The 25,059-nt window shown below is 53.8% G+C and overlaps 2 protein-coding genes across 11 annotated transcripts in view; both read right to left on the bottom strand.

Moving 5' to 3' along the window:
* Positions 1-20,979, bottom strand: part of P2RY6 (pyrimidinergic receptor P2Y6) — an 80,321-nt gene extending 59,342 nt beyond the window's left edge. Inside the window, exon 1 of the mRNA XM_061380778.1 lies at positions 20,907-20,979. The gene's annotated coding sequence lies outside the window, so the exon portion shown is untranslated. The remainder of the gene's footprint in view (positions 1-20,906) is intronic.
* Positions 5-21,209, bottom strand: P2RY2 (purinergic receptor P2Y2). 10 transcript variants are annotated; one of them, XR_009729632.1, is made up of 4 exons: positions 20,907-20,992; positions 12,276-12,369; positions 3,972-7,870; positions 5-1,558 (listed from the first exon to the last, which is right to left on the bottom strand). XR_009729632.1 is itself a non-coding variant. In XM_061380771.1 (4 exons), exon 4 carries the CDS (start codon positions 7,864-7,866, stop codon positions 6,733-6,735), a length of 1,134 nt encoding a protein of 377 aa, XP_061236755.1. In that variant the 5' UTR covers positions 7,867-7,870; positions 10,691-10,842; positions 12,276-12,369; positions 20,907-20,992; the 3' UTR covers positions 5-6,732. The 10 variants fall into 10 exon arrangements, 7 of the variants coding, with proteins under 7 accessions (XP_061236755.1, XP_061236752.1, XP_061236753.1 ...); XR_009729630.1 differs by having other exon boundaries at positions 5-4,181; positions 4,861-7,870; XR_009729633.1 differs by having other exon boundaries at positions 5-4,928; positions 5,919-7,870.
* Between the last annotated feature and the right edge of the window lie 3,850 nt (positions 21,210-25,059).

Below are 25,059 nucleotides of genomic sequence, written 5' to 3'. Positions count from 1 at the left end.
CATAGGCTGTGTGATGACTTTTAATTTCCTCCCCCACATTTTGCAATTGATTTGGTCACAAAGGCTGGCCTAACAGCTTAATCCCACAATGAAGAGGGACTTTTCATGTGGCTGCTGATTTGGAATTTGGCTCCAGGACATAAATCTGAGGACACAGAGGGGTAGAATACCCACCTACTAAAGAAACCTAGAAACAACTGGGGTTAGATGCCTTTTCAGTTTACTACCCCAGCTCCCTACCACCTCCTCTCTTGACTCTACAAGCTCAACATCTGACATCTCTGTAGTTGTGAATTCACAACAGAGTGGGAGTGGGGAGGGGGCTGGACAAAGGCTTTCCCACCCTCAGGCCAGGTGAAAGATGCTCTAGGGAAATCACTGAGGGAGTCTGGGGTGTATCAGTTCAGACTCTCAGCAGGAGAGATGGGGCACAAATTGGTCACTCTGGGATAGTTGAATGAAGAGACTCTTACAAAAGTGTGGTCTGCAGTGAGAGTTCAATGCGTGAGGCAGGGCACCCAGGGCCAGTGCTCTGAGACAACCTGGAGGGATGGGGTGGGGAGGGAGGTGGAAGGGAGTTCAGGATGGGGGACACAGGTATACCTATGGCCGATTCATGTTGATGTATGGCAAAAGCCATCACAATATTGTAAAGTAATTATCCTCCAATTTAAGTAAATAAATATTTTTTAAAAGGAGTCTGGCAAAAAAAATATGTGGTTTGGTGTTTGTGGGGACTCTGTGCAGAGCAGCACTGATGTCAGGTTGTCAGGGCCAGAGAAGCAAGGACAGCAAGAGAGGGCTGGGGCAGTCCTGGAGATGATCCGCTGGCCCCTTTCCTCCTCATCTTGCCCCACACCCAGAGAAGAGGGGCACCCCAAGGACAGGGAGCAGGGTCCTGCCAGAGCTGGGGGAGAGGAGGATGGAGCAGTAAATTCAGTAGGCAACTGGAACTTTAAACTGGACTGAACTTTAGTTGTTACCCAAGAGTGACTCAAAGTTTTGGAGTTTGCCAAATATGCAGTTCATGGATGGAAAGGGAAATTAGACATTACTGAGCAGACAGCATCGATGCGAGGAAAGTAAAAGTTGTGTGTTTGTGCCTTACCGCACGCTCACTGTTCAGTAAACTTGGAAAGGAAGTACGATCAGTTCCATTTTACAGATGAAGAAACTGAGTTTGCAATCACAGAGCTGATGGTGGCTGAACTGGGGCAGAACCTTGCTCTTCCCGCCTCAGCTTCCCTGTGTCCCCCGACCTCTTCCTTTCCCTGAAGAGTGAATGGGGAGCTCCCAGGTCAGAAGCCAAGATACACCCCTCTCCCACCCACACCAGTCAGGCTTCTCCCCAGGATGCCTGCCCCAGGACTTCCAAGGTGAGTGATCCTCCCGGCGGGTACAGACCAGCACCGATGAAGGCAGCTGAGGCAGCAGAAGGAGCCAGAGAGCCCTGGTCTCAAGTTTAGTCTCTGCAATGACCACTGCTTGGCCTCAGGCAAGGCACAGCCCTCTCTGGGTCTCCAGTCCCTCCATGCAGCCAAATAATCCCTGGGGGTCCCTGTCAAGAGGAAAAACTGATTCTAATTGGTCATGTCTCCCAGGAGACTCACATGCTGTTTCGCAGTGGTATTTAGGAGTAACAGCCCCAGGAAGTGACGTCAAGTTTGAAAGGTGAGGAGCAGGGCAGAGAGGCCCAGAGGGTAGAGGCAGGGGAGATATTTTGGGGCAGGCAGATGCCCTGGTCACTGCCGGACAATGGTATAGGGCAGCCATTGTGCTGGGAATGAAAAACCATTTTCTGACTTCAAGGGCTGAAAATAGTCATGGGTGAGCCCCTGGGAGTTGGCGTGGTCTGGTCCATTGTTCCTGGTTGGGATGGGCCTGGGACTGAACACCTGGCTGACTTGGAGCCAAGACAAGGGCAAGCCCTCATGAAGAGGCTTGGGCCACTGAGGGGTGGATGGGCAGAGCCAAGCTCATTGCATATGGGGAAATTGGAAACTGAAATCCAGAGAGGAAAAGGGGATTCACCATGTCACGTGGCACAGCAGAGCAGAGGAGGATGAGTTTGGTTTCTGGGGCTCATTTTCCTCACCCTCACACCCTCCACCTCAAGCACATACCCATGGGGAAGGCAAATGCGTCCCTCATCTGTCACCCCAGTCACTCCTGGCCAAGCTCCAGCCTCACCCCGCAGGAGGCAGAAGCATGACATTCAGCTGGCTCTACTCCAAGGCACCGTGGGGTACCAGTGGAGTCACTTCATCTTTCTGCTCACTTGATGCCAGGGGAGACCCACTGCCCTACTCTAGTTCTCAGAACTGAGGGCTCATGGGTCCTAGCAGTGCCTGGGGGAGCAGCTGTTAGCTGTGTCTTTGATGAAAAATCTAGGCTGCTGATGCCCTAAGTTAGGGAGAACTGGTATGTGGGAGGCAAGGTCTCCAGCCTCTACAAAGTGACCCAGAGAGGGCAGGCACATGGACTCAGGTCACACGGCAAAAACTGGCCATCCGTTGCCTGCTCTGGCCCAGCTCCAGGTTGGTCCTCCAGCTCTGGGTCTCTGACTCTTGGATAAACCAAAGTGTGGCTGCAGCGCCCTGGTGGGTACCACCAGTCAGGAAGAAAGGGCCAGGTCTTGCTGCCATGGGTGGGGGGTTGTGAGCCCTCCAGAAGACCAAGGGCATCCTGTTCATCCCATTCCCACTGTCACTTCTCCCTAAAGCCCTTCCACAGCCCATCACCCGGACAAGGTTCTGTAAACACACACCAGCTCATGAGCCTGAGTGCCACCCAGTGCTGGGCAGGGCAGAGGGTGGTCCCACCCTCAACCCAGGATGGCCTGCTCCCTTCCCCCACATCCTGAGGAAGCCTCGCCCACAGGGGACACTCTATTGTTCACTGGCCGGACACACAGTCCTTTCCTTCAAATCACTTATCCCAGTGTGGTTATATATTAAATTATGTCAACTCCACAAAGGCAGAGGCCAGCTGGTTCGCCTCCATATCTCCGTGGCACAGTGCCCGACGTGTAAATGCTTATGTTCCAGCCTCTGATCTCAGTGCTTCATGTGTATTGATTCAGGCCTCCCAATGCCCTACCTGGGAGGTAGTGTCTCCTTCTAGAAATGAGAAAACAGAGGGGCTGCAAGATTCCGTGATTTGCCCAAGATGCCACAGCTGAAGAAAAGTGGAGACACTCAAATGCAGGTGGTCTGGGCAGAGAATTGGTGCTCTTAACCTCATCCTCACTGGAGTGTCTCTCTCATCCTGAATCACATGAAGGTTGAAAGGTTGCTTACAAACTCTCCTGCCCCACAGGGACTGCAAGTGGCAGGGGACACTGGAAAGGGAACTACTCAGGGCATCGGATGGACGTGAACTCAGTCTTGACTCCCCATCTACTGCCTATATAACCTGGAGCAAGTCCTCATCTCTCAGAGCCTGTTCCCTCATTTGCTAAATGGGAATAATACTGTCTATCTCACATGGTGGTGGTGAAGAAACATTACAATGGATGTAAGAGGGCCCTGCCTGGTGCCTGGGACATAGGTCAATACCTCGGTTCCCTTCCTTAGGTCCCTGACTCTGACATCCACCCAAATCTTCCATGACACGGGTGATAGTAGAGGGGTAGCTTTGGTGGCCTGACCTGCCAAGACTGGAGTAGTTGTGTCTGGAGGGCATGTTACCCAGGGCCTTTCTTAGCCTTTGGAGGGTCAGAGTGTCCCTCATGGGCCCCAGGACAACTGCCACCCAGAGAAGAGACCTCTATGTGCCAGGGCCCCTGCCCCTGCTGCATGGAGCTCCCTGAGCTGAGCTGCTGCTGGCCAGTCAGCAGGCATTTCCTCCTCCCAGCTGTTCCCCCACTGCCCCAGTGCCCCAAGTCCCTGGCTTTAGCTCCCTAGCTCCGTCAGAGGCCGGAAGAGCTGAGGTGGTGGGGGTGACGGCAGGATTCCCACAGAGGCACTGACCTGCACGGAAGGGAGCGGAGCAGCTGGGGCGGTCCAAGCCCCTGGCGCACATCCAGGCGCCACGCTGACCTGACAGGTGACCTTGGGCAAGGCCCCGCCCCTCTCTGGCCTTGAGTCTGCAGCTGAGTTGATAGTCCCCGGGGTCCGTCAGGGGCTGCGCCCTGTCACAGTGGCCTTCCGGAGTCAACAGCCCCAGGAAGTGATGTCAGGCTGAAGAGGTGGGGAAAGGGCAGGGAGGCCCACAGAGTAAGAGGAGATATTTTGAGAGCAGACAGGTCCCTCCACGTCACTGCTGGACAATGGTCTGGGGCCAGGAGTGGAAAATCCTGCTCTTACTTGGGCTGAAAATAGTATAAGGCAACAGGGTCAGGAACCCACCCTCAAGGAGGGTGACCTGCCCACTGAACAGCAAGGCCCAATGTCCACAAAAAGGGGCCAGGCAGTCTGACCGGGATCCAGAGATGGGGCCTGGGCCTGTCCATGGTTCCCTTAGGGTTTTCATTCCCCACCCCCACCAGTGTCAGCCACGGGATTGGATGGTGAGTAAACTCCTCCTGTCCCCTAGGTCCTGTGTCCTTAGACATCTCCAGGCACTGGTTTCAAGGAAGGCTTCCTGAGGCTAGGCCATAATGTGGTCTCCATGTGCTGCGGAGGCTGAGTCCTCAGTTCTTGGGGTCTCAGAACAGCTGCTGGAGGGGTAAGTGGGCAGGTCATGAAAGGAGTGGGGACCAGGGGAACTTCGGCTCATGGGACACAGTCCCATCCCCAACTGCAGATGCACATTCAAGGCACCCAAAGTCATGACATATAACTCCCTGCCTCTGGGTCTGAGCAGGGCTGAGGGAGTCAGAGTTCAGCATCAACACTCCTGGTCAGTAGAGCATCTCACCTGGGTAGAGGCTCCTTATAAACTGAGATGGGGTTCAGCCTGAGCAGCAGCTGGTAGGAAACTCAGGCCTGCAAGAAAGGTTCAAGGACAGACTCTAAGAGATCATCACAAAGATAATCATAGGGATCTTGGCTATATTAACAGAAGTACAGAGCCTAGAATGCGGGAGGTGAGCACTCCACACTACTATGGGCAAGTCACCTCACACTACACAATGCAGAGCAATGGTCTGGGTCATGGCTCATGACAGGTCCCTGTCACACGGGGGAGCCCTGGAGCTAGACTCTAAATAGGGCAACCCTGAGGGTGCCGTTTTGACGAGGCAGAGTGGGAAGGATGGAGAAGTCACTGGAGGTAGGTGGAGGTAGGGGGGGAAAGCAGGCAGAGTGGGCCCATCAGGGAAGGGCTTTCCCAAAGGGAGAGAGAGATAACCCTTATTCTCGAAGTTAAAAGTGAGGTCAGTTTTGCCCTGAAAGTGAAAGTGAAGTCGCTCAGTCGTGTCCGACTCTAGCAACCCCATGGACTGTAGCCTACCAGGCTCCTCTGTCCATGGGATTTTCCAGGCAGGAGTACTGGAGTGGGTTGCCATTGCCTTCTTCTATTCCTGCCCAAAGGCTAGAGCTAGCTGGCACCTGCACTTTCATGTTCTTCTCTGATGAAGTGTTCTTCTCGGAAGTCTTGCCACTCCAGGAGGCTTTCCCTGACGCACAGTACACAGCCCCAACCATTCATGTTATCCAGTGGTGTGCTAGAGAAACTTGTACCTGCTCAAAAGAGCCAGCTGCTAAATTTTCAGGCATTTTGCAAGGAGGCTGACATCCCACTGGCAGTCTGAAGCTGGCCCTGGTAGGATTATTTGTACCATAGCTATTGGCAGTGTTTACAAATCAGGGATTCCCCCCACCCTCTCTGGACAGTCAGTTAAATGGTTTAACATTTATCAGCACTTAATGGTTATTGCCATTAAATCCTAAACTGGGGGGACCCTAAGGACAGGGACCCTCTGTGGCCAGCAAAATCAGGCAGAAAAGTCAGTTAACTTTAGAGTGGAGAATGACCTGGGTGTGTGGAGAGACTATTCCTCATATGAGACCACCCCTGAGGCAGCTGGTGGGAAGCCAGGCAGCAGCAGAGAGCAGGTTGGAGAAAGGACAGCAGCGTGCATGGCTAGAGCTTCCCAGGCCATAACCCCATCCTCAAACTATACAACAGGGCCTGGCTCAGCAGTAACAATACCTTTAGTATCAGTCCCAGCCTCCAGATGACATCAGTTTATGTCATCATAAACTGTTTATGATGGGTTTATGACATCAGTTCCCAGACATGCATCCCTTGGACTGAGGGTACTCCTCAGAGCCAAGCCCACGATGGCACTCAGACCACTCCGACTCATCGTGGGAACCACTGGCTCAGTCCTTACCCCTTACCAGGGTCCTCTGGTCAACTTGTGACCCCACCCCTCCCAGGCAGCTCAGGCCCAGGCTTGGCTGTGTGACCTTGGAAAGTCGCTTTCCTCTCTGGGCCTGTTTCTCCATTTGACTTGATTAGGCTGGAGCCCAGCCCAGGGACCCTGGAAGGCACAGCCGGGTATTTATGTGGGAGTCAGGCCAGGGCTGGCATTGTCCCTGAACTCCCTTCTTAAGATCTTACTCCCTACCCCGCACACACAAATGGTGACTAAGGGTGTGGGGACTGCCATGCTCTCTGGACTACAGAGAACAGACCGAGTCCCACTCAAATGACAGAGCACTGGGGTCACAGCTCCCTTGACCATCCTGCCTGAGTCGCTGATGGTCCATATCTGGGGAGACTGGCCCGTTTGAACAAGTCTACAGCCCCATCTCATGTAAACTTGAACAGGGGTTCAGCTTTCTACAGCCAGATGTCCTTAGTGTCAGCGCCACTACCAGCCAGCGAGGACTCTGTCCCCCTGGAGTTCTCACGGCTGGCCGAGTCTTCTGTCCTGTCGGCGTCAGTTCCGTAGGACCTGTGCAAGCCCAGCCGGTGGCGAGCCTGGGTGGGAGGGGTGGGGTCTGTGGGTGGCTTGGCATCCCGGGCAAAGCGCACGAGCCTCTGCCCAGCCAGGAAGTAGAGCACGGGGTCAAGGCAACTGTTGGCGCTGGCCAGCGGCCGGGTGACCTTGTAAGCCAAGTTGATGGCGTCGAGGGTGCGGCAGCTGAGGTCCAGCGAGCGGAAGGAGTAGTAGAGGGTGCGGGTGACGTGGAAAGGCAGAAAGCAGAGGACGAAGACAGTCAGCACAATGGCGATGGTGCGCACGGACTTGCGCTTGGCCCGTGGCAGGCCGCCGGAGGTCCCGTAGGCCGGCTTTAGCAGCCGCCGAGCCATGAGTACGTAACAGACCAGGATGACGGCGAAGGGCGCCGCGAAGAGCAGGCTCAGCATGACGGAGCTGTAGGCCACGAAGTGGCCGAAGAGCTCGGGTGCCGAGGTGTCATGGCAGATGATGCGGCTGCTTCGGGTGCTGGTGGTGACGAAGTACAGCACAGGGGCCTGGCAGGACAGCACCAGCACCCACACGGCGAACGCCACCCGGCGGGCGTAGCGGGCCCGGCCCCAGCGCAGCGAGTGCAGCGGACGCAGGACGCCCAGGCACCGGTGCACGCTGATGCACGTGAGGAACAGGATACTGCAGTAAAGGTTGGTGTAGAAGAGGAAGCGCACCAGCTTGCAGAGCACGGTGCTGAAGGGCCAGTGGTCGCCTTGGGCGTAGTAGTAGACCAGCAGGGGCAGGGAGGCGGCGTACAGCGCATCCGACACGGCCAGGTGGAACATGTACGTGGTGGAGGCGTTCCAGGTCTTGAGGCGGCACAGGAAGATGTAGAGCGCCGCGGCGTTCAGACACAGCCCGAGCACGCACACCACGCCATAGGACACGGGCAGCAGCACGTACTTGAAGCTCTCGTTGAAGCGGCACTTGTAGTCCAGCTCATCCCCATCCCACGTGCCATTGGTGGTGCCATTCCAGGTGTCCAGGCCTGTGGCCATGGCCCTGAAGGGAAGCAGGGATGGGGGTGGGGTGGGGGTGCAGAGAACAACCATCAGGGTCATGGATGGCCAGGGACCCAGCAGGGAGGCCTGACACACCCGCCTGACCCAGGCCATGAGGGACCCCAAGTGACCACAGACACCTCCGTTAGGATCTGCCCAACCACATTCAAGGCTTTTGTTGCATCTGATCTGCTTCTCTCTGTGGACACAGAGGGCCCAGAACCTTGGAACCCTGGGACCTTAATGAGATCCCTGAATGTCAGGATCATATAATTCTAACAAGTTAAAACAGGGGTAGGCAAACTGAGGGACAAATCCAGCCCACCAGTCTGTTTTTGTAAATAAAGCTTTATTGGAACACAGCCATGACCATCTGTTTATGCAGCACTGAATGGTTGTGGCAAAGACCATATATTCCTCAAAGCCTAAAATACTTAGCATGTTGCCTTAAAAAAATTGTGTGTGTGTGTGTGTTTGTGTGTTTGAGAACTTCAGGAATAGAGTCCCAGATCCAGGATTCTGCCTAGGGCAGCTCATACCTTTCTGGAGGCATTAGGAAGTTCTTTTATTTGGCCTATCTTTCCACTCTCTGGGAGGCTCCGGCCCTGTGCCTAGTATTTTGGCATTTCAGGGAGTTTTGTAAGGGTCTCCCTCTTTAGTTATTCAGTCACCTCTCGGCAAATGTTTTTTAGGGACTCCTATATTCTGGTACTTTCTGCATCTGTAAACAGCAGTCCTGTTCCCTGGCCTCTGAGGCCACCAGATGGGGCAGTGACCTTCCTGAAGATTGCAGGCAAGTCTGGGGTGGAGATGGGAATGGGGGTAATGGGGAACTTCTGTGGGGCAAACTTAGCTTCCTTCAGGCCTGCCCTGCTTCTCTCCACACATCGCCACCACCTCGACCTTCTCCTTGTTCCCAGTGAGCATATAATGCTGCTATGGTGCCTGACCACCCAGACAGAGAGCACCTGGAGATCAGGATGCGATCTTACTCCTCTCCCCATCCCTCCAATGTGACCAAGAAAAGCTCTCTCAGACTATCCCAGTCTGGAGGGCAAAGATGTGCCCAAAGGTCTCAGAAGGCAGGCTGGAAGTCATAGCAGAACTCCCTGATTATGGGGCTGTGCAAGTGGCTCCCTAGTGAGTGCAGAAGGGCTTGTGCCCTGTGTGTGGGTGTGTCTGGGAGGACACAGAAGGCAGATGATGTGTGAGTCCTCCTCACGCTGAGAATCTGGGGCTGTATAATCCCTCCTATTTTGGAACCCCAGGATCCTGAGAGGCTGGGACTCAGAGATTCTGTGGGGCCAATGACATCCATTCCCTTAGACGCTGAGATTTCTGCCCAGCCAGGCCTCCCAGAAGCAGCTCAGGGCCCATGAAGTTGAGATCAGGGCGGCTGAGGGACAATTGGCTTTTCAGCTTCCTTCTTTCCCCATAACCCTCCCTCCTCTATCTTCCCTGCCTGTTACTGTCAGCAAAGATGCGACTAGGAGGCAGGGAGCCTGCCCTCATGACCTTGCTCCTACAGACACAGGTTCCTCCCCAAGGAGCCAGGGGAGATACAGGATGAGAAGGTACGTATGCAATCAGGGGCCACTGGCAGGGCCAAACGGCTAGGACCCCTCTTGACTCAGGAACCATCATTAAAGCATTTCCTCCATCCTACCCAGCTCCTTGCAGCCGTGTCACCTCCACCCTTGCTGCTGGAGCCCCTGTATCAGTCTCCCTGTCTCCAGCCTCAGTCCCCTCCATCCAGAGGGATCTTTGGAAAAAAGAAAGTCATCCCCCTGCTGGAAAGCTGCTGTGGCTCCTGTCTGATCTCAGGAGAAAACCCAGCTCCTCAGGCTGGTACCAGCGGTTTGTATAACCCAGCTTCTGTCACCACCCGCATCCCCCGTGACCTGCCGTTTCCTGAATGCACCTAACACGTTTCCCCTCTCAGCCATGCTTCACGTTACTCCTTCAGACTGGAATCCCTGCATGCCCCGCGTCTCCATCTGTTGAAATGACAACTCTTTATCCTAATCTAGTGATTAGGAAGAAGCTGGCCTCTGGACCCAGGCTGCCTTTGTCCCCTCATCTGTGAAATGAGGTGATCAACAGAAGCTACATTACAGGCCTTCAATTTGTTTAAAACCTCTGGAGCCGTGCTTGGCACATGGTGGGCACACTATGTTATGGGCTTTGAGGCCCAGCTCAGCCGTGGCTTCTCCTGACCTCTTTGGGAAGCCCTCTTAGGCCATGAGCAGAGGAGCAACAGAAGGTCCTGGAGGTTGTGGAGCAGGTGAGTGTGGTGGGCCAAGGGAGTGGCACCAGGCCCATGCTGGGGCCAGGCCCAGGAACCTCATGAGGGGAGACGTCTGAGAGCTGTTTGGGAGGGAGTCTGGATGGGGAAGGGGCCAGGACGCCTCAGGCTCAGGGGTCAGAAGGAGAGGGAACTCAGTGTCAGACACAGTAAGTGTGGGGTGCCCCAAAGGGGTGTCATGGGCTGTGGAGAAGGGTGAAGGCTGGGATCACCAGATCTGAAGCACTGAGGGGTAAGCAGAGGTTGCTGGCTCACAGGAACTGCAGAAGGAGCATGGAGGCCCAGGTGCGAGACTGAGGATCTATGGAGGGGCCACACTCCCCCTGGGGACACTGGCTTGGGGTGTCTAGCTCTGCCACAGAGCCCTAGGTGACATTAGGAATTTCCTGCTCTCCTGAGGGTCAGACCTCTCAGGTGCTGAATCCCCTGGCCTGGTAGCACTGTGGTGCCAACACTTTCCTCATTAGGTGCTGTGACCACTGGGCATGCTCAGGGCACCCCCCACCCCAGCTCCACCTCCACACTGCTGCTCTGCTCCTGCCCCGGTGCTGAGGCCTGGCAGGTCTCTCCTCAGAGCGAGGGTCAGGGCCTTCATCTTCCCTTCATGTCACCATCTCATAGCTGGTCACAGAGTTCCTTGGTAATTATTCACGGTGGAGTCTCTGACACTGATGCAGAGGTGGAAACTTCTGTAAGTCTCTCATGAACCAAGGGAGCTGCCCTTTCCACCTGTTTTAAGACATCCTGGCCTCCACCCTCCCAAGGCAGCTAGGAACTCTATCACTGCAGCCCCTGTCCAGACTGACCCCGCCTGCCCTTTCCCTCCACAGGCCAGCCCACCAGCTTGTGAGTACAACTTCCTTCCCCACCCCTCTGACCGGCTCCTGCTTACAAAGCCAGCCAAGTCCCCAGTCCTCTCCCTTGGCCCTTCCTACTGCCTCTCCTGACCCCTGATACCCTTGGGGCCTCACTCCCAGCTGCCCGGGACCAGCTCCCACCTAACTTTGTCCTGCACCACTCAGCTACCCCTCTGTGCCCAGTTCTGGCTGGCCCTGCCCTCGAGAGCTCTGAGTGTGGTGGGAGCTGTGAGCCATGTGAGTGCCCTGACAGGCTTCTCTGCCTTTGTGTGTGTCACTGTTCTTTCTGTCTGGAAAGCCTTTCCTGACCCACTCACACGGCACTCCACCCATCCCTCAAGACTTCTCAAATCTCATCTTATCTCCAAGGCTCTTTCCCTGCATCACTAACCCCTCAGGGCATTCCATACATCCTGCTGGGGATTTGTGTCTCCACCCTCTATCCCAAGACATTCCAGGAACTCCTATCTGATTCTTTTCTCTGGCCCTGTCCTCCAGCTAAAGGCCTGATTCAAAGCAGGCATGAATGAGAGAATGAATGAATGAGTGAGTAAAGCAAGCACAAGAGGCTATGGGAGCCCAGAGGAGGCTAAGCTTTATCATATTGGTCTCCTTTCAGCGGACAATGACACTGAGGTCCCTTCAGCGGACAATGACGCTGAAGGATTTCTCAGCTGCTGACCCTAGGTGGCCAGGGGTCACACCAGCTCTCCAGGGGCCCAGTCCACCTGATGCCTGTTCCTGCCCCAGGCAGACCCCTGGACTGGGTCTTTTTCAAGAACCCTGCCCTTCTCTGGACAGATCAGGGAAGAGCCAGAGGGAAGAAACTGGACCCAGGCATTCTGAAGATGGGTCAGCTGTCTGATCCACATTCCTCTATCTGACACCTCTCTGGCTCAGGAGCTCCTGATCTCCTGAGTCTGGACTGCCACCCTCTTCACTTTGTAGGGACCAAGTCTGGGTTGAGCAGCTTCCCCTCCAGCATCCTCACCGCATTCCTCAGCAGATACTGCCATAGAAGTTAGGCTACTTGTTTAAGGTCACACTGCCAGGTATTGGAAAAACTGGATTTGATACCCAGGGCTGTCTGGCTCTGAAGCCTGAATTCATCACAGCTTGGGATGAGGTAGCAGGGCATGGATCCCCTTGATTTACCCCCAGGTCAGTGTATACACATGCACGAGCCTGCCTGCCCCAGCCTCACAACTTCCCAGCCAGCAGACCCCACCCTCTCGAGCCCATACCTGACCAGCCCCTGCTCTTGCTGTCAGGATGCTCAGCTCCAGCTCAGGTTCCTCACTCATGAATGCACAGGCCTGGACCGAGCTGCAGGGAGCTCTGTGGGAAACAGGAAAAACAGGTCCTCCAGCCTGGGACCTTGCCCAGCTTCCAGCATTTCTCAGGGCAGGCAATGCTGTGGGCTCCAGAGACAGGGAGGTGGGGACAGCTGGGGCTCTGGGTCACAGGAAGTCAGCTAGGATGAGCCTTCCCCAGGCTGCCTCCTCTGCGCCAGCCCTGGTCTGAAAGAGGCAGAAAGTGACCAGGAGTGCTTGTTCCGGTAGGCAGGAGTGTCCTCTGCCCACTCTTGCCCCTAACTATTCCCTTTTAGCTCACATGTTGTACAGGTGTTCCCAGGCACCCCCTTTCACTGGAGGATGGCTCTGCCGGGGAGGGTCTCCCCCATATCCTAGAGAGCTGAGCTGAGCTTCCAGTGCCCCCTCCCTCAGTCCCTGTCTGTGCTTCAGCCCCACAACAGGAAACACTCAATACCCTGGCTTCCCAGTATGCACTCAATGGTACTGTGGCCAACACAGTTCACCTCAAGCTGGGTCTCTATCTGGAATACCCTTCCTCCGTCATCCCACTGCTAATCATTCCTCCAGAGGTGTGGTAAACACACATGGGCACACACAGGCAGTCATATTCAGACATACACACACAGAGTGTTAGAGAGCCAGGGCCTGGACAGCCTTTAGAAATCACCTCTGCCAAACTCCCATTTGACAGAGGAGGAAACTAGGGCCCAAGGGCTCACAATGAGCCAGAGACGGAGCCAGGACCAGCACCCAGGTCAAGATTCTGGCCCTGGTTGTGTGTCTTGCCTGGGACTCCTCCCACAGAGCAGGCACAGTGCTTCGGTGAGGGGATGGTGACTGGTGGAGGAATGCCTCTGTGTGGGCAGGCCCCAGTGTCCACCAGAACCTCAGACCCATCTCAGAGAAAGAGAACATTCCTCTTTCTCCCAGGTTCACTTCCCTGCAATGCGGGACCAGGGTTTCAGACAGCTGAAGCCAGGCCCCCAAGCTGGAAGCCCATGCAAGTGTGGGGAAAGTGGAGAAGGCAGAGATGGGGGAACCACGGGAATAGGGCAAGGGGAGGGGACACCGGGAAAGGCCTTGGACCACGATTTTCCCAGTGCACCTTGCCCAGGAGTCTCAGGCTGACATGGGCCAGCCGGCTGGTAGTCGGGAGTCTAGTGACAAGGTGAAAGAGTTCTTCACCTAGGGTCTCACCCAGGCTTCTCCTAAGGAGATGCCTTCACTGAAAAGACTAAGGTAGAACATCTTGCTTTCTCTGGACAGGTGGGAGATCCTAGTTCTGCTATGGGACTCTTTCCTAGTTCCCAGCTGTGGGACTCAGACAAGCCTCAGGTCTGCAATTTAACTCCCATGGGATCATTCTGGCCTTGTTGGTCATTTATTTATTTTTGGTTGTGTTGGGTCTTTGTTGCTGCATGCAGGCTTTCTCTAGTTGCAGTGAGTGGGGCTACTCTTTGTTGCACTGCACAGGCTTCTCATTGCAGCAGCTTCTTTGGTTGCGGAACACGGGCTCTTCAGTAGTGGCAGCACACAGGCTCAATAGTTGTGGCACACAAACTTAGTTGCCCCAAAGCACGTGGAATCTTTCAGAACCAGAGATTGGACTTGTGTCCCTTGCATCGGGAGGCAGATTCTTAACTAGACCACCAGGGAAGTCCCCCTCTCCTGCTCTTTGGCTTGGTTGTGTCTTTTGACTTGACACCCACCAAGAGTCAAACTCAGTTTGGGGGTAAAATGACCACTACCTCCTAGATCCTCTCTTCCAGGAAGCTCCCACAGTTTTTGGTGTGAGGGAATTAGTTCTGATTAGTTCTCCACCAGAGGGAACACGTCTTACTGGCAAGGCCAAGATCTACTCTTCCTGGTAGTTCCCCACTGTGAAGCAGCCATGATGTTACTGTACTCACTGTACTCATGTTTGTTAAAAACAAACAAACAACAAAAAGGCAAACCAACAAGGCCCAAAAGGGTAGCCCAAGATCTTACCCAAGGTCATGGATAAGCCAGGGGCAGAGCAAGCCTGGCATGCAGACTCACTACCTGCCCCCTGGACCTGGCTCTGACTCTCCTCCTCACCCAACCTGGCTCTTCCTCACCCTGTCTTTCTCTCTGTGGCCCCAGGCTAGTGAGCCCAAAGCCAGGAAGAGTGGCTGGGGCAGTTCCCAAACTGGTTACAGATTTTTCAGGGTGGCTGGACAGCATTCCAGCTTCTCCACTCGGGTGGCTCTGGAATGTATTGCCTGCTTGCCACCCACCTGGCTGGCCCTGTCCAGTCCAGCAGGGGAAAGTGACCTGTCATCATTCTGGAAACTCCTGCCTTTGCAGGAGGTGAGGTGCTGTGAAGGGAAACATAGGCCCAAGACCCGAACCACTGAGGGGCAGCAGAGTGCACTGGGCAGGGGGGAGATCCCGGTTCTTCCATTCCCAGCCGTGGGACCCGGACAAGCCTCAGCTCCACAGCCTAACTCTCAATTTCCTTGCAATCTAAGAATAGTACCTGCCTCGTAAGTTTGTCAAGATAACTAAAGGAGATGATTTAGATTTTGTGAAATAATTAAAAGAGTTATGATTTTAGCAGGTGAAGAAGGTGGGCAGGATGCAGGTATTCCAAGAAGATAATAGGGGCAGGAAATGCGTGGTATGACGGGGAAGCCTGGTGGGCTGCCGTCTATGGGGTCGCACAGAGTCGGACACGACTGAAGCGACTTAGCAGCAGTAGCAGCAGCATGGGCAGAGTAGCAAGGTGACAGCCAGACTGACCACAGATCAAGGTTCTCACACTGAAGGCCATCCTCAGAAGGGAGAGCAACTTAGGCACCCCCAGCAAGACTTAGACCCCACCACACCCCTTCACTCACTCACCCTTTACAGAGGCTGCCGTATCTGCACCTCTGTCTGTGTGGGGCGCTTGGGGACTCTGAGGTAGGTTAGACCCTTCCATGATCTTGAGCTCACTGTCAAGGTTGAAGGTGGAGGAGAGAGGGCAGGGGAAGATCCAGAAATAGTCAATGACATCTTAGGGTGATCAGGGCTGAAGGAGACATGAGGGCCCCTAATGGAAAAGGGGTGTGGTCAGGGAAGGCTTCCTGGAGGAGAGGACACCTGTTTTGGAAGATAGGTAGGAAATTAGGTGGGTGGAGAGAGAAGAGGAGCAAAGAGCAAAAACTGGGGCAGGTGATCCATAGTATTTTGGGAAACTGTCAGTTATCCCTATGGCTTGGGGCAGAGGGATGGTAAAGAGAGGGCAAGGCTGAGTTGGAGGACCATGAGGAGCTTTGGAGTCATCCTCTGCTGCTGTTGCTGCTAAGTCGCTTCAGTCGTGTCCGACTCTGTGCGACCCCATAGACGGCAGCCCACCAGGCCCCGCCGTCCCTGGGATTCTTTAGGCAAGAACACTGGAGTGGGTTGCCATTGTCTCCTCCAATGCATGAAAGTGAAAAGTGAAAGTGAAGTCGCTCAGTCGTGTCCGACTCTTAGCGAACCCATGGACTGCAGCCTACCAGGCTCCTCCGTCCATGGGATTTTCCAGGCAAGAGTACTGGAGTGGGGTGCCATTGCCTTCTCCTGAGTCATCCTCTACCCTCTCCCAAATGTCCTCCCTGGGGCTGAAGGCCCGTAGGTGCCCAGCTTTGCCTGGTATGCTTTCTGCATCACAAACACTGGGGCTGGTCTGGGGAAATAGCTGAGGGGTAACCTCAGATGTTATCAGCAGGTGCTATTGCAGTGTGATGCCTCTCAGCCTCCTCTGGAGGCCCTGGGTCTCTGGAGCCCCTTCTGGAGTCTCTCTCCCTCTTGGGAGTCCTCAGGATCCTGACTGTGGGGGCCACCCACTGGCACTGAGCTCAGAACATCTGAGTGTGTGGGTCTCAGAGGTCAGCCAAGCTGGTTCTCCTGCCTTACAGATCAGGAAACTGAGACTACTTCCTTAAGTGGAAGGGCCTTATCCAGGTCTGGTGTTCGAATTATTTTCAGTGCGGGGTTAAGTTCCCCCCAAACAACCTCCAGGGCAAGACTCTAAACCAGCTGGCCCACCTCTGACACAATCCAGCCCAGTACTGAGTTACAGAAGTATGCTGCTGACCTGAATCAGCTCAGAACCATAATGCTCTGGACTCCACCCTGATCCATCACACCCGAAGGCCTCCAGCCACCCTTAAGAAGCAAGAACCCTGGGTTCAGGTTCCAATTTGGAACATCCATGCTGTGCAGCCTTGGTCAAGTCAGTTCCCCTCTCTGAGTCTCAGGTTCTTCATTGATCAAACAGGGAGAATTACTGACACATAAGAGCTCTCAGGAACCCTCTGCTCAAGAACCAACTATAGCTCTCCATGGAGCAAGACCTTCTTTTTCTATTATAACACCTACTTTCTTCTGGTCATTCACTTCCCCAACACTCACTGGCACCTTCTCTGTGTCCAGCCTGTGCTGGGTGATGTGGACAGAAAAAAAAAGCAGGCCCAGCCTGGCCTACTCCTACAACTGACCTCTAGGATGAATACAGAGGTGAGGAAGGCTCCCATAGTCAACCTCCCCACATCAGGGCCCAACAGCTGGGAGAGGCCAGGCCTGAGGACACAAAAGTAGCTTAAGCAGAACATGAGGGTCAAAAGGTGCACCTTTTGAGGGATTTCCTTAGTGGTCCAGTGGCTAAGACCCCATGCTCCCAATGCAGGGGGCCCAGGTTCGATCCCTGGTCAGGGAACTTATCCTTGGCCTTCCCTAGTAGCTCAGACGGTAAAGCATCTGCCTGCAATGCAGGAGACCTGGGTTCAATCCCTGGGTTGGGAAGATCCCCTGGAGAAGGAAATGGCAATCCACTCCAGTATTCTTGCCTGGAGAATCCCGTGGACAGAGGGACCTGGCATGTCACTGTTCATGGGGTTGCAAAGAGTTGGACATGACTGAGAGACAAAACACACACACACACACGGAACTAGGGCCAGCACGACACAACTGAAGATCCTGTATGCCTCAACTAAGGTATGGAGCAGCCAAATAAAATTAAAAAAATAAACTTTAAAAATGGTGCACCACACAGACTCACAGAAGGAAGTTTGGGAAGAGGAAAGATTTCACCAGGAGCAGCGCCACCTCCTGTCACCCAAATCAGCAAGGTTTCTCCAGCCCTGTGGACAGCCTGAACAGATACTATCTTAGCAGCAGCTGGGTCATCAGGCCACAGGCAAGAAATAAAGACATATTTTCCGGAAGGAACTCAAACTTCCCTTAGCCCGAAAAGTAGAGGACCTGGCTTCACCCAGATGGGGACTCTGTCTTGAATGGGGAAGAAAAAGCTAGGGCAGGTGGGCAGGAATCCCTGCTGTCACCTTGGCTTTGTGAACTTGGGCAAGGTATTCTCTGAGCCTCTATTTCCTCATCTTCAAAATGGGGGTAATAATTTCTCTTTCACAGGGTTAAAATGAAAGCCGCTCAGTCGTGCCCAACTCTTTGCAACCCCATGGAATTCTCCAGGCCAGAATACTGGAATGGGTAGCTTTTCCCTTCTCCAGGGGATCTTCCCAACCCAGGGATCGAGCCCAGGTCTCCTGCATTGCGGCCAGATTCTTTACCAGCTGAACCACAAGGGAAGCCCAAGAATAGAGGGGTGAGTAGCCTATCCCTTCTCCAGAGGATCTTCCCAACCCAGGAATTGAACCGAGGTCTCCTGCATTGCAGGCAGATTCTTTACCAACTGAACTATCATGGAACCCAGTATATTTCACAGGGTTGGTGGAAGATAAATTAGGGACTTTTATAAAATGTTACTGGTAAGCTGTCTCTGCAGAGAGGGCACAGGGAGAGGAAAGCAGTCAATAGTTTAAATTCCAATAATCAGCACCATCCCTCACTATTGAGTTCATGTTCTAGTATTGTCACAATGCATTTAGGTCTATGAATATCATACATCTCGCCTGAGCATTGCACTTTACACAGGAGAGAAAGCCCAGAGATAAACCCACACACCTATGGTCACCTAATCTATGACAAAGGAGGCAAGAATATACAATGGAGAAAAGACAGTTTCTTCAATAAGTGGTACTATGAAATCTGGACAGCTACATGAAAAAGAATGAAATTAGAACATTCCCAAACACACAAAATAATTCAGAAAATGGATTAAATAATTAAATGTAATGCAGAACACTCTGAAATAAATTACAGCAAGATCTTTTTTGACCGACCTCCTAAAGTAATGAAAATGAAAACAAAAATAAACAAATGGGACCTAATTAAACTTAAAAGCTTTTGCACAGCAAAGGAAACCATAAACAAGACAACATACAGAATGGGAGAAAATATTTGCAAATGAAGGAACTGACAAGGGATCAATCTCCAAAATATACAAGCAGCTCATGTAGCTTAATGTTAAAAAATCCAAACAACCCAATCAAAATATGGGTGGAAGAACTAAACAGACATTAGAAAACTGCGAATCAAAACTACAATAAGGTATCACCTCACACCTGTCAGAATGACCATCATTTAAAAAAATCTATAAACAATAAATACTGAAGAGGGTGGGGGGGAAAGGGAATTCTGTTGCACTGTTGATGGGAATGTAAATTAATACAGCCGGTATGGGAAACAGTATGGAGGTTCTTTAAAAATCTAAAAATAGAACTACCATATGACCCAGAATTCCCATTACTGGGCATATACTCAAAGAAAATCATAGTTCAAAAAGACACACACACCCCAATGCTCATTGCTATATATAAATTGAGGCTAGGACATGGAAGCAACCTAATGTCCATCAATAGATGAATGGATGAAGAAGATATGGTACATATATACAATGGAATATTACTTAGCCATAAAAAGGAACAAAGTAGTGTCATTTGCATAGACAGACAGACCTAGAGGCTGTCATACAGAATAAAATAAGTCAGAAAAAGAAAAACATATACTGTCTATTAATGCTGTTCTGACCACGCCCTGCACACAAACCTTCCATGGCTCCCTATTTGCCTTTGGGATGAAATCCAAGTTTTCATCTTGTACACCCTGAGTCCTGTAGTGCCCCAGGACACACTGTTAGGACAATCTGTGCCACCCATTCTGATGGCCTGACTGGTTTCCCCTTCTTTATAATGATGTGGAGCTCCACTGTAGACAGGCTTTCCCTGGGGAAGCTGGGGACAGGGGACAGGGCTGAGGGGCTGCTGCTGCTCTCCCAGTTCAGCTCAGTGCTGTGCAGGATCCTGGCAACACAAAAATGGGTGAGATCCAGTTCCTGCCCTCCAGGGGTTCTGAGACCTTGGGAATGAGAAGCAGGAGACAGAGACCTTAACAGTTCAAGGTACAATTAGGGCTCTAAGACTGCAAGGGCCCAGAAGAGGCTCCAATCCAACCTGGCTAAATAAGGATGGCTTACCAGAGGAGGGGGCATCTGAGCTGGGTAGTTCTCCAACTGAGGAAGATGAGTAGAAGGGCATTTCAGGCAGTGAGCATAGACTATGGAATGGTCCACAGGCAAAAGTGACTAGCATTTGCAGCAGATTACATGCATTTAGGAGGATGGAAAGTCAGGCCGGAGAGGTGGCTGGAGAGGGTGGCAAGGACCAGCTCTGAGAGGCCTTGAGTCCCAGGCCAAGGGGCTCAGATGTGATCCAGTGGAAGTTCTCTGAAAGTTTAGCCAAAGGAGCAAAATGACTGGGATTTGAATTTCAGGAAGTTATCCCCCAGGATCTGATCTTCCTAACCTCAAAAAGTGAGCCTGCCCAAGAGGACACTGGTGTTGAGCATGACCCACACGACAGCTCCTTGATAGTCCTTAAGTTCCACATCACTATTATTCCCCTTTTACAGATGAGGCTCAGAAAAGGGACATGCCTTGCTCTGGGTCACACGGTGTACAAGGCATGATGGAGGGAAGGTCTCTGGGTCTCCAGAGAGCTTTTAGGGGGCCCTGTCTGCTCAAAGACTCTCTTTCCCAATCATCTCCACCAATAGACAGCTGAGACTTTATCTGGGCCCCACCCTGGCCCTCAAAAACTCCCATTATTCCAGCCAGATCCAAAACAAAGTGGGCACTTCAGGCTGTGAGCCCAGGGAAACTGAGGGTGCGTACTGGAAGAACAGCTGCCATCAGCCCCAGAAACCCCAAACTGGCATTTCTGGTCCGCAGCAGGGCCTGGCCCTTAGGTCTGGCTCCTGGGGGACCCTAAGCCTGACACTGGGAGCCCTCCTTAGGGAGGTGAGAGAGGGCACTGCCTTTCTCCAGGCTGACCCTTCCTACAGCAGCCCGCCAGATTAAAAGTCCCCAGACAGAGGCTTAACTGTCCTTCCAGGCCACTGCTCCGCGCGCCACCCACCCCTCCGGCCCCAGCCCCGCCCCAGTCTTGCCCAGGCGAGGCTGCCACCCAGGGTGCCCCTGGAGAGAGGGGGCTCGGGACCTCCAGGGTTGGCCTGTCTCTGGCTTTAGGTCCCACGCTGCGGGGGCGCCCGTACCGGAGCACAAACACAAACAAGTTCCACAGGTTCAGCTACCCGACTCCGCAGGGGCGCACGCTCTCACCCAGGGACATACACACTTTCCCGAATACGCGCACTCACCCGGGGTATCTGTCCACATTCCCCGCGATCGAACTCCAGTGGAGCCCGAGCTTGACCACGGACCCGCCGGAGCTCTCACAGGGGTTTGGAACCGTGCCTTCTCTCGGCCAGCCGCGCGCGCGCCGCTCTGCCTGCCCGGCGCCGGCCGAGTCGCCACCCCGCGCGCACACGGGCCAGCCCGCCCGCGGCCCTCTCTCTGCCTGCTGGTCCTGCCGGCGGCCCGCCCTCACCTCGCAGGGCGCTCGTCCTCACGCTGTGCCCCGACCTGGCTCCCAAGTGCTCGCGCCACCGCGGGGACACACGTGCCCAAGAGCCTCACCCGCCCCGCCCAGCTCCCCACCCCTCCGGGTCAGGCCGGGGGCGGGCCGGACTCCGGACAGACCCAGGCACTGCCGCCGCCACCTCCTGCCGGGGACAGACACTCCGCTACCCGCTCGGGAACACTGCAGGGCCATAGGGTGCTGCCCTGGCAGGGACGGGCGGCGACAGCCCTACCGCCTGGGGACCGAGGTTCCCTGGCCTTCCTCACTCGGGTGATGAAAGGCTTTCAGAAACTTTGCTAAAGTTTTGCAAAGTTCAGTGTCTCTGTGACCGCTGTCACTGCCGACCGCGAGAGCTTCCAGAGAACCTGTTCAGGGACCTTCCACAGAGCACTGGCCTCCCATTGCCCGCGGGGAGGAAATCTGGGCGCTCAGGGTCCTGACCCTCTGGCAAGGAGAGTGAAGGGAGCCTCTACTGCTCTCTCTGTGCTTAATCTCAGCCAGAAAGAGTCAATGGAAATTCCTTAAGAACAGGTTTTTTTTTTGGTCTGTCATCTTGAGCTACTTCCCTTGAGCGCCTTTTCAGACTACTCAGGCCACACACATTACTCTCTTCTCTGCCCTCAACCCCATTCGGATGGCTCCTGTAGCCAGGGACCCTAGTCTGTCCCTTTCCCAAACTGTGAGCTCCAGAAGACCAAGGACCAGTCTGTCTGATGTCTTTCTCCTGGTCCCAGAGGCCCCAGGAGTTGCTCAATACTTGTTAGAATGCTTGAATGAATGAATGAAAATGACCATCACCCCCTTCTCATTCTGGTCTAGGCTTGGAGAGTGCAGGTTCTGACTCAGCTTCAGCACTGACTCTGGGAGACCTTGATCCAATTCCAGCCCTTTGGGGGCCTCCTTTTCTGTGAAACAGAGGCGATCACAGTCACCATTCCACCAGTCAGTGTTGTTTTCTGTGGGCCTCCGGACAGTCAGTGTCTGGACCAGTGCACAGAAGGTCTGTTTCTGCGGCCGAGGAGCTTGCCCAGGGCCCTAGGACCTTGGGTCCTGCTAGGTCCCACATCAGCTGACTGGGCATTGCTGTAGTCTTGCCAGGAGTGGGAATAGGGTGGACACACAGCTCTGTGTGGCTGGGCCGCCTCGGCAGTGCCCCAGGGACCTTCACCCTGGGAGACACAAAGGCTTCTTGTCCAGCCTCCTCCATCTATTGTCCAAGTGGATCCATGCAGCTTCTAAGGGGCTAGGAATCCCTGGGGCCCCTACTTGAGGAGTCCAGGCCTTGGGGGTCTCATTGTGGGGAAAGCCCCCTGGACACTGGAGACCTCAGCCAACCCTCTTCTCACCTCTCCCATCAGATGACTACTGTAAATGCTATTTTGGCCCAGAGAAAAATTCCTTTGGTATCAGTATGAGGACCCAGGGCTCTGCCTCAGGTTCCAGCTTACTGGAGGGTGGCCAGCCCAGGGCTCTGCTCCTGCTCTGGTTCAACTTGCTCACTTTACAGCAGAAAAACCTGCATCCCTGAGACCCACGGTGTCTAAGCTACCACAACAGGTAACTTGGGCCTGAGGCACAGACAAAAGGGATTTGCCCTCGAACCCCACAACAAGCTCAGGTCCCCTTCTTGCCTCACGTCCTTTGAAGCTTCTCTGAGCCTCAGTTTCCCTTCTGCAAAGTGGCAGTAATGATTCCTTTCTCAGTGGCTTATCTGAGGTTCTTGTTTCAGGGTTTTGCCCATCATCCCCAGTGGCCTAGGTGTGAGGGGTTAGGACACCCTTCTGTTGAGGGGCTGGAAGTCAAGGTCTCCTGATATCTTCCCCTGACTTTCTCCTCACTGGGCTTTGGAGATCATCAAGTCCACCAGGTTCCAAATCCCCTAGCTAAGTCTTCTCTATTTACAGCCTAAGGAGCCGCCATCCCTCTTCAACCTGAGCTCCTTTGCTTTTATCTTTGTATTTACTTACGTTTCCTTGCAAGAGTTTGACGAACCATTGATCCGACCAGGAACTGAGGCCCCGTGAGTTCCATAGCAAACCCCACCCAAGTCCCCATTATGAATAAGTAAAGAAAGAGCATGGAGGGAGGCTTCCTGTAACCACACAGCCAAGGCAGGCTGATGGAGAAGGCCCAGACACGTCATGGTCCCCATGAGGAGAGGGCACCAGGAGAGGAGGCAGGGAGCAGGGTTCCATTAGCACAGCAGGTTAGGATGGGGAGGGCAACCCCAGCAGCACTTCTCCCCAGGCATTGGGAGGCGTCCTGCATCTCCAGCTCTGAGGAGGCGTTTGGCTCTCTCAAGCCTTCTCATCTTCCCTCTCTGACTGCTCTCGTCTCCCCTGAGGAAGCCAGCTCTGAGAATCTGTGCTGGGGCTGGAGCCCCTGCCCTGGCTCAGGTCTTGTCGTTCAGCTGGGACATGACACCTCCAAGCCCTCCTTCACAGGTTAGGGTGGTGACTCCGTTACCCCTCCTAGCCTTGCCTGCCTCCACCCTCCAGTGTCCCCACCACCCTCATGAAAAGCCTGGCTCTATAGCCTGCCAGGCCAGGGCCTTCCTCCCCCTACCTCACCTCCTGCCTCTGCTCCAGCCATGCTGCTGCACTGGGCCATCTCCCACCTCCTGCCTGGCACTTGCTGCTCCCTCTGCCTGCAATGCCCCTTGATGCTTCTCCACCCTTGGCCCTTTCTCCTGACTCCCCACCATCACTCCTCTAAGTCCCAGCCCAGGCGCCCCACCAGGTCCCTCTGTCACACCACTCATCACAATCTGATTACTGTCGATATCTATCTCCCCCTCTTATGGGGATCTATTTGAGGGCAGGGCTAGAGTTCATCTTATTCACAGTTAAATGTCCAGCACCTAGCACTGTCCCTGTCACCCAGACAACTTCCATGAATATTTGTTATGTGAGTGAATAAGAACTCTACCGATCACATTCTTGTGTTAGTCATTGTCTGAAAATATCTCATTTGATCTTCACCAGCACCCTAAGAGGTAGATCATTATCACTTTACATATAGAGAAATTGTAGTTCAGAAATCAGAAGTGAATGTCTAAATCAACAGTGAGTCTGCAGTAGGTCCCCTGGCCCTGAAACTGCAAGGCAGGGAGGAAGGCGGTGTGGCATTCCCAGAGTGATGGCTGAGCCATGGCGCTGGCATCCACACTGCGACTCCGGTTACGGAGGGCTGGACTGGCTCCAGAAGGCTTGTCTTGCTTGCTCTCTGGACTGCTGCATTGCTCTGGACCATCCCCTGCCTCCCTCACCGACCGGGAACTGTGCTCCTCAGATTTCTCTGGCAGGGGCCAGGCCTCCGATGTGAAATGCAGCTTGGAAGCTCTGGCTGTTGACGTGCCAGGATGCAAGCACCCAGGGGAGGCAGCCCGGGAGGCAGGAAGCCTGGTCCAGGCCAAAGCAAGCCTCTGTTCTGCCTCCCTGCCAGCAAAACAGGCTACATAATTTGAGGGATCCATGGCAAAATGAAAATGAAAATGCAGGCCCCTTGTTCCAAAGCTAGTAAGATTCTCAAGATGGTATAGCAGAGCGTTAAATCAAAGTATGGGGACCTTTGAAGCATGGGTCGTAGACCTATGAAGCCAGCCCCGTCCTCAGACCTTTGGTTTCTTCATCTGTCAAACAGGAAATGATGGCCACCTGGTCAGGCAGTGGTGAGGATGAGGTGGGAGATATAAGTAGGAGGTTCAGTGACCAGCATGAGCTTGGGTGGGGGGCTGTGTGGACACCACGTGCTGTTCACCTCTCAGCACGAGGCAGCAGACTAATTCTCCTCAGGAATTAGATTCCTCACACAGCTCCTTTTCATGAACTGAAAACTAAGGCTCAGGCAAAATGACTTGGTCAGGTTCACACACAGACTCAGTAAGGGAA

The sequence above is a fragment of the Bos javanicus genome, chromosome 15 (assembly GCF_032452875.1).
Source record: "Bos javanicus breed banteng chromosome 15, ARS-OSU_banteng_1.0, whole genome shotgun sequence".
Taxonomy (NCBI): Eukaryota; Metazoa; Chordata; class Mammalia; order Artiodactyla; family Bovidae; genus Bos; species Bos javanicus.
Note: the sequence above shows the minus strand (reverse complement) of the source record. Positions and strands in the feature narration are given on the sequence as shown.

Excerpts from the sequence above, each read along its gene's own strand:
- P2RY2 (XM_061380770.1), bottom strand. The coding sequence starts at position 7,866 with ATGGCCACAGGCCTGGACACCTGGAATGGCACCACCAATGGCACGTGG.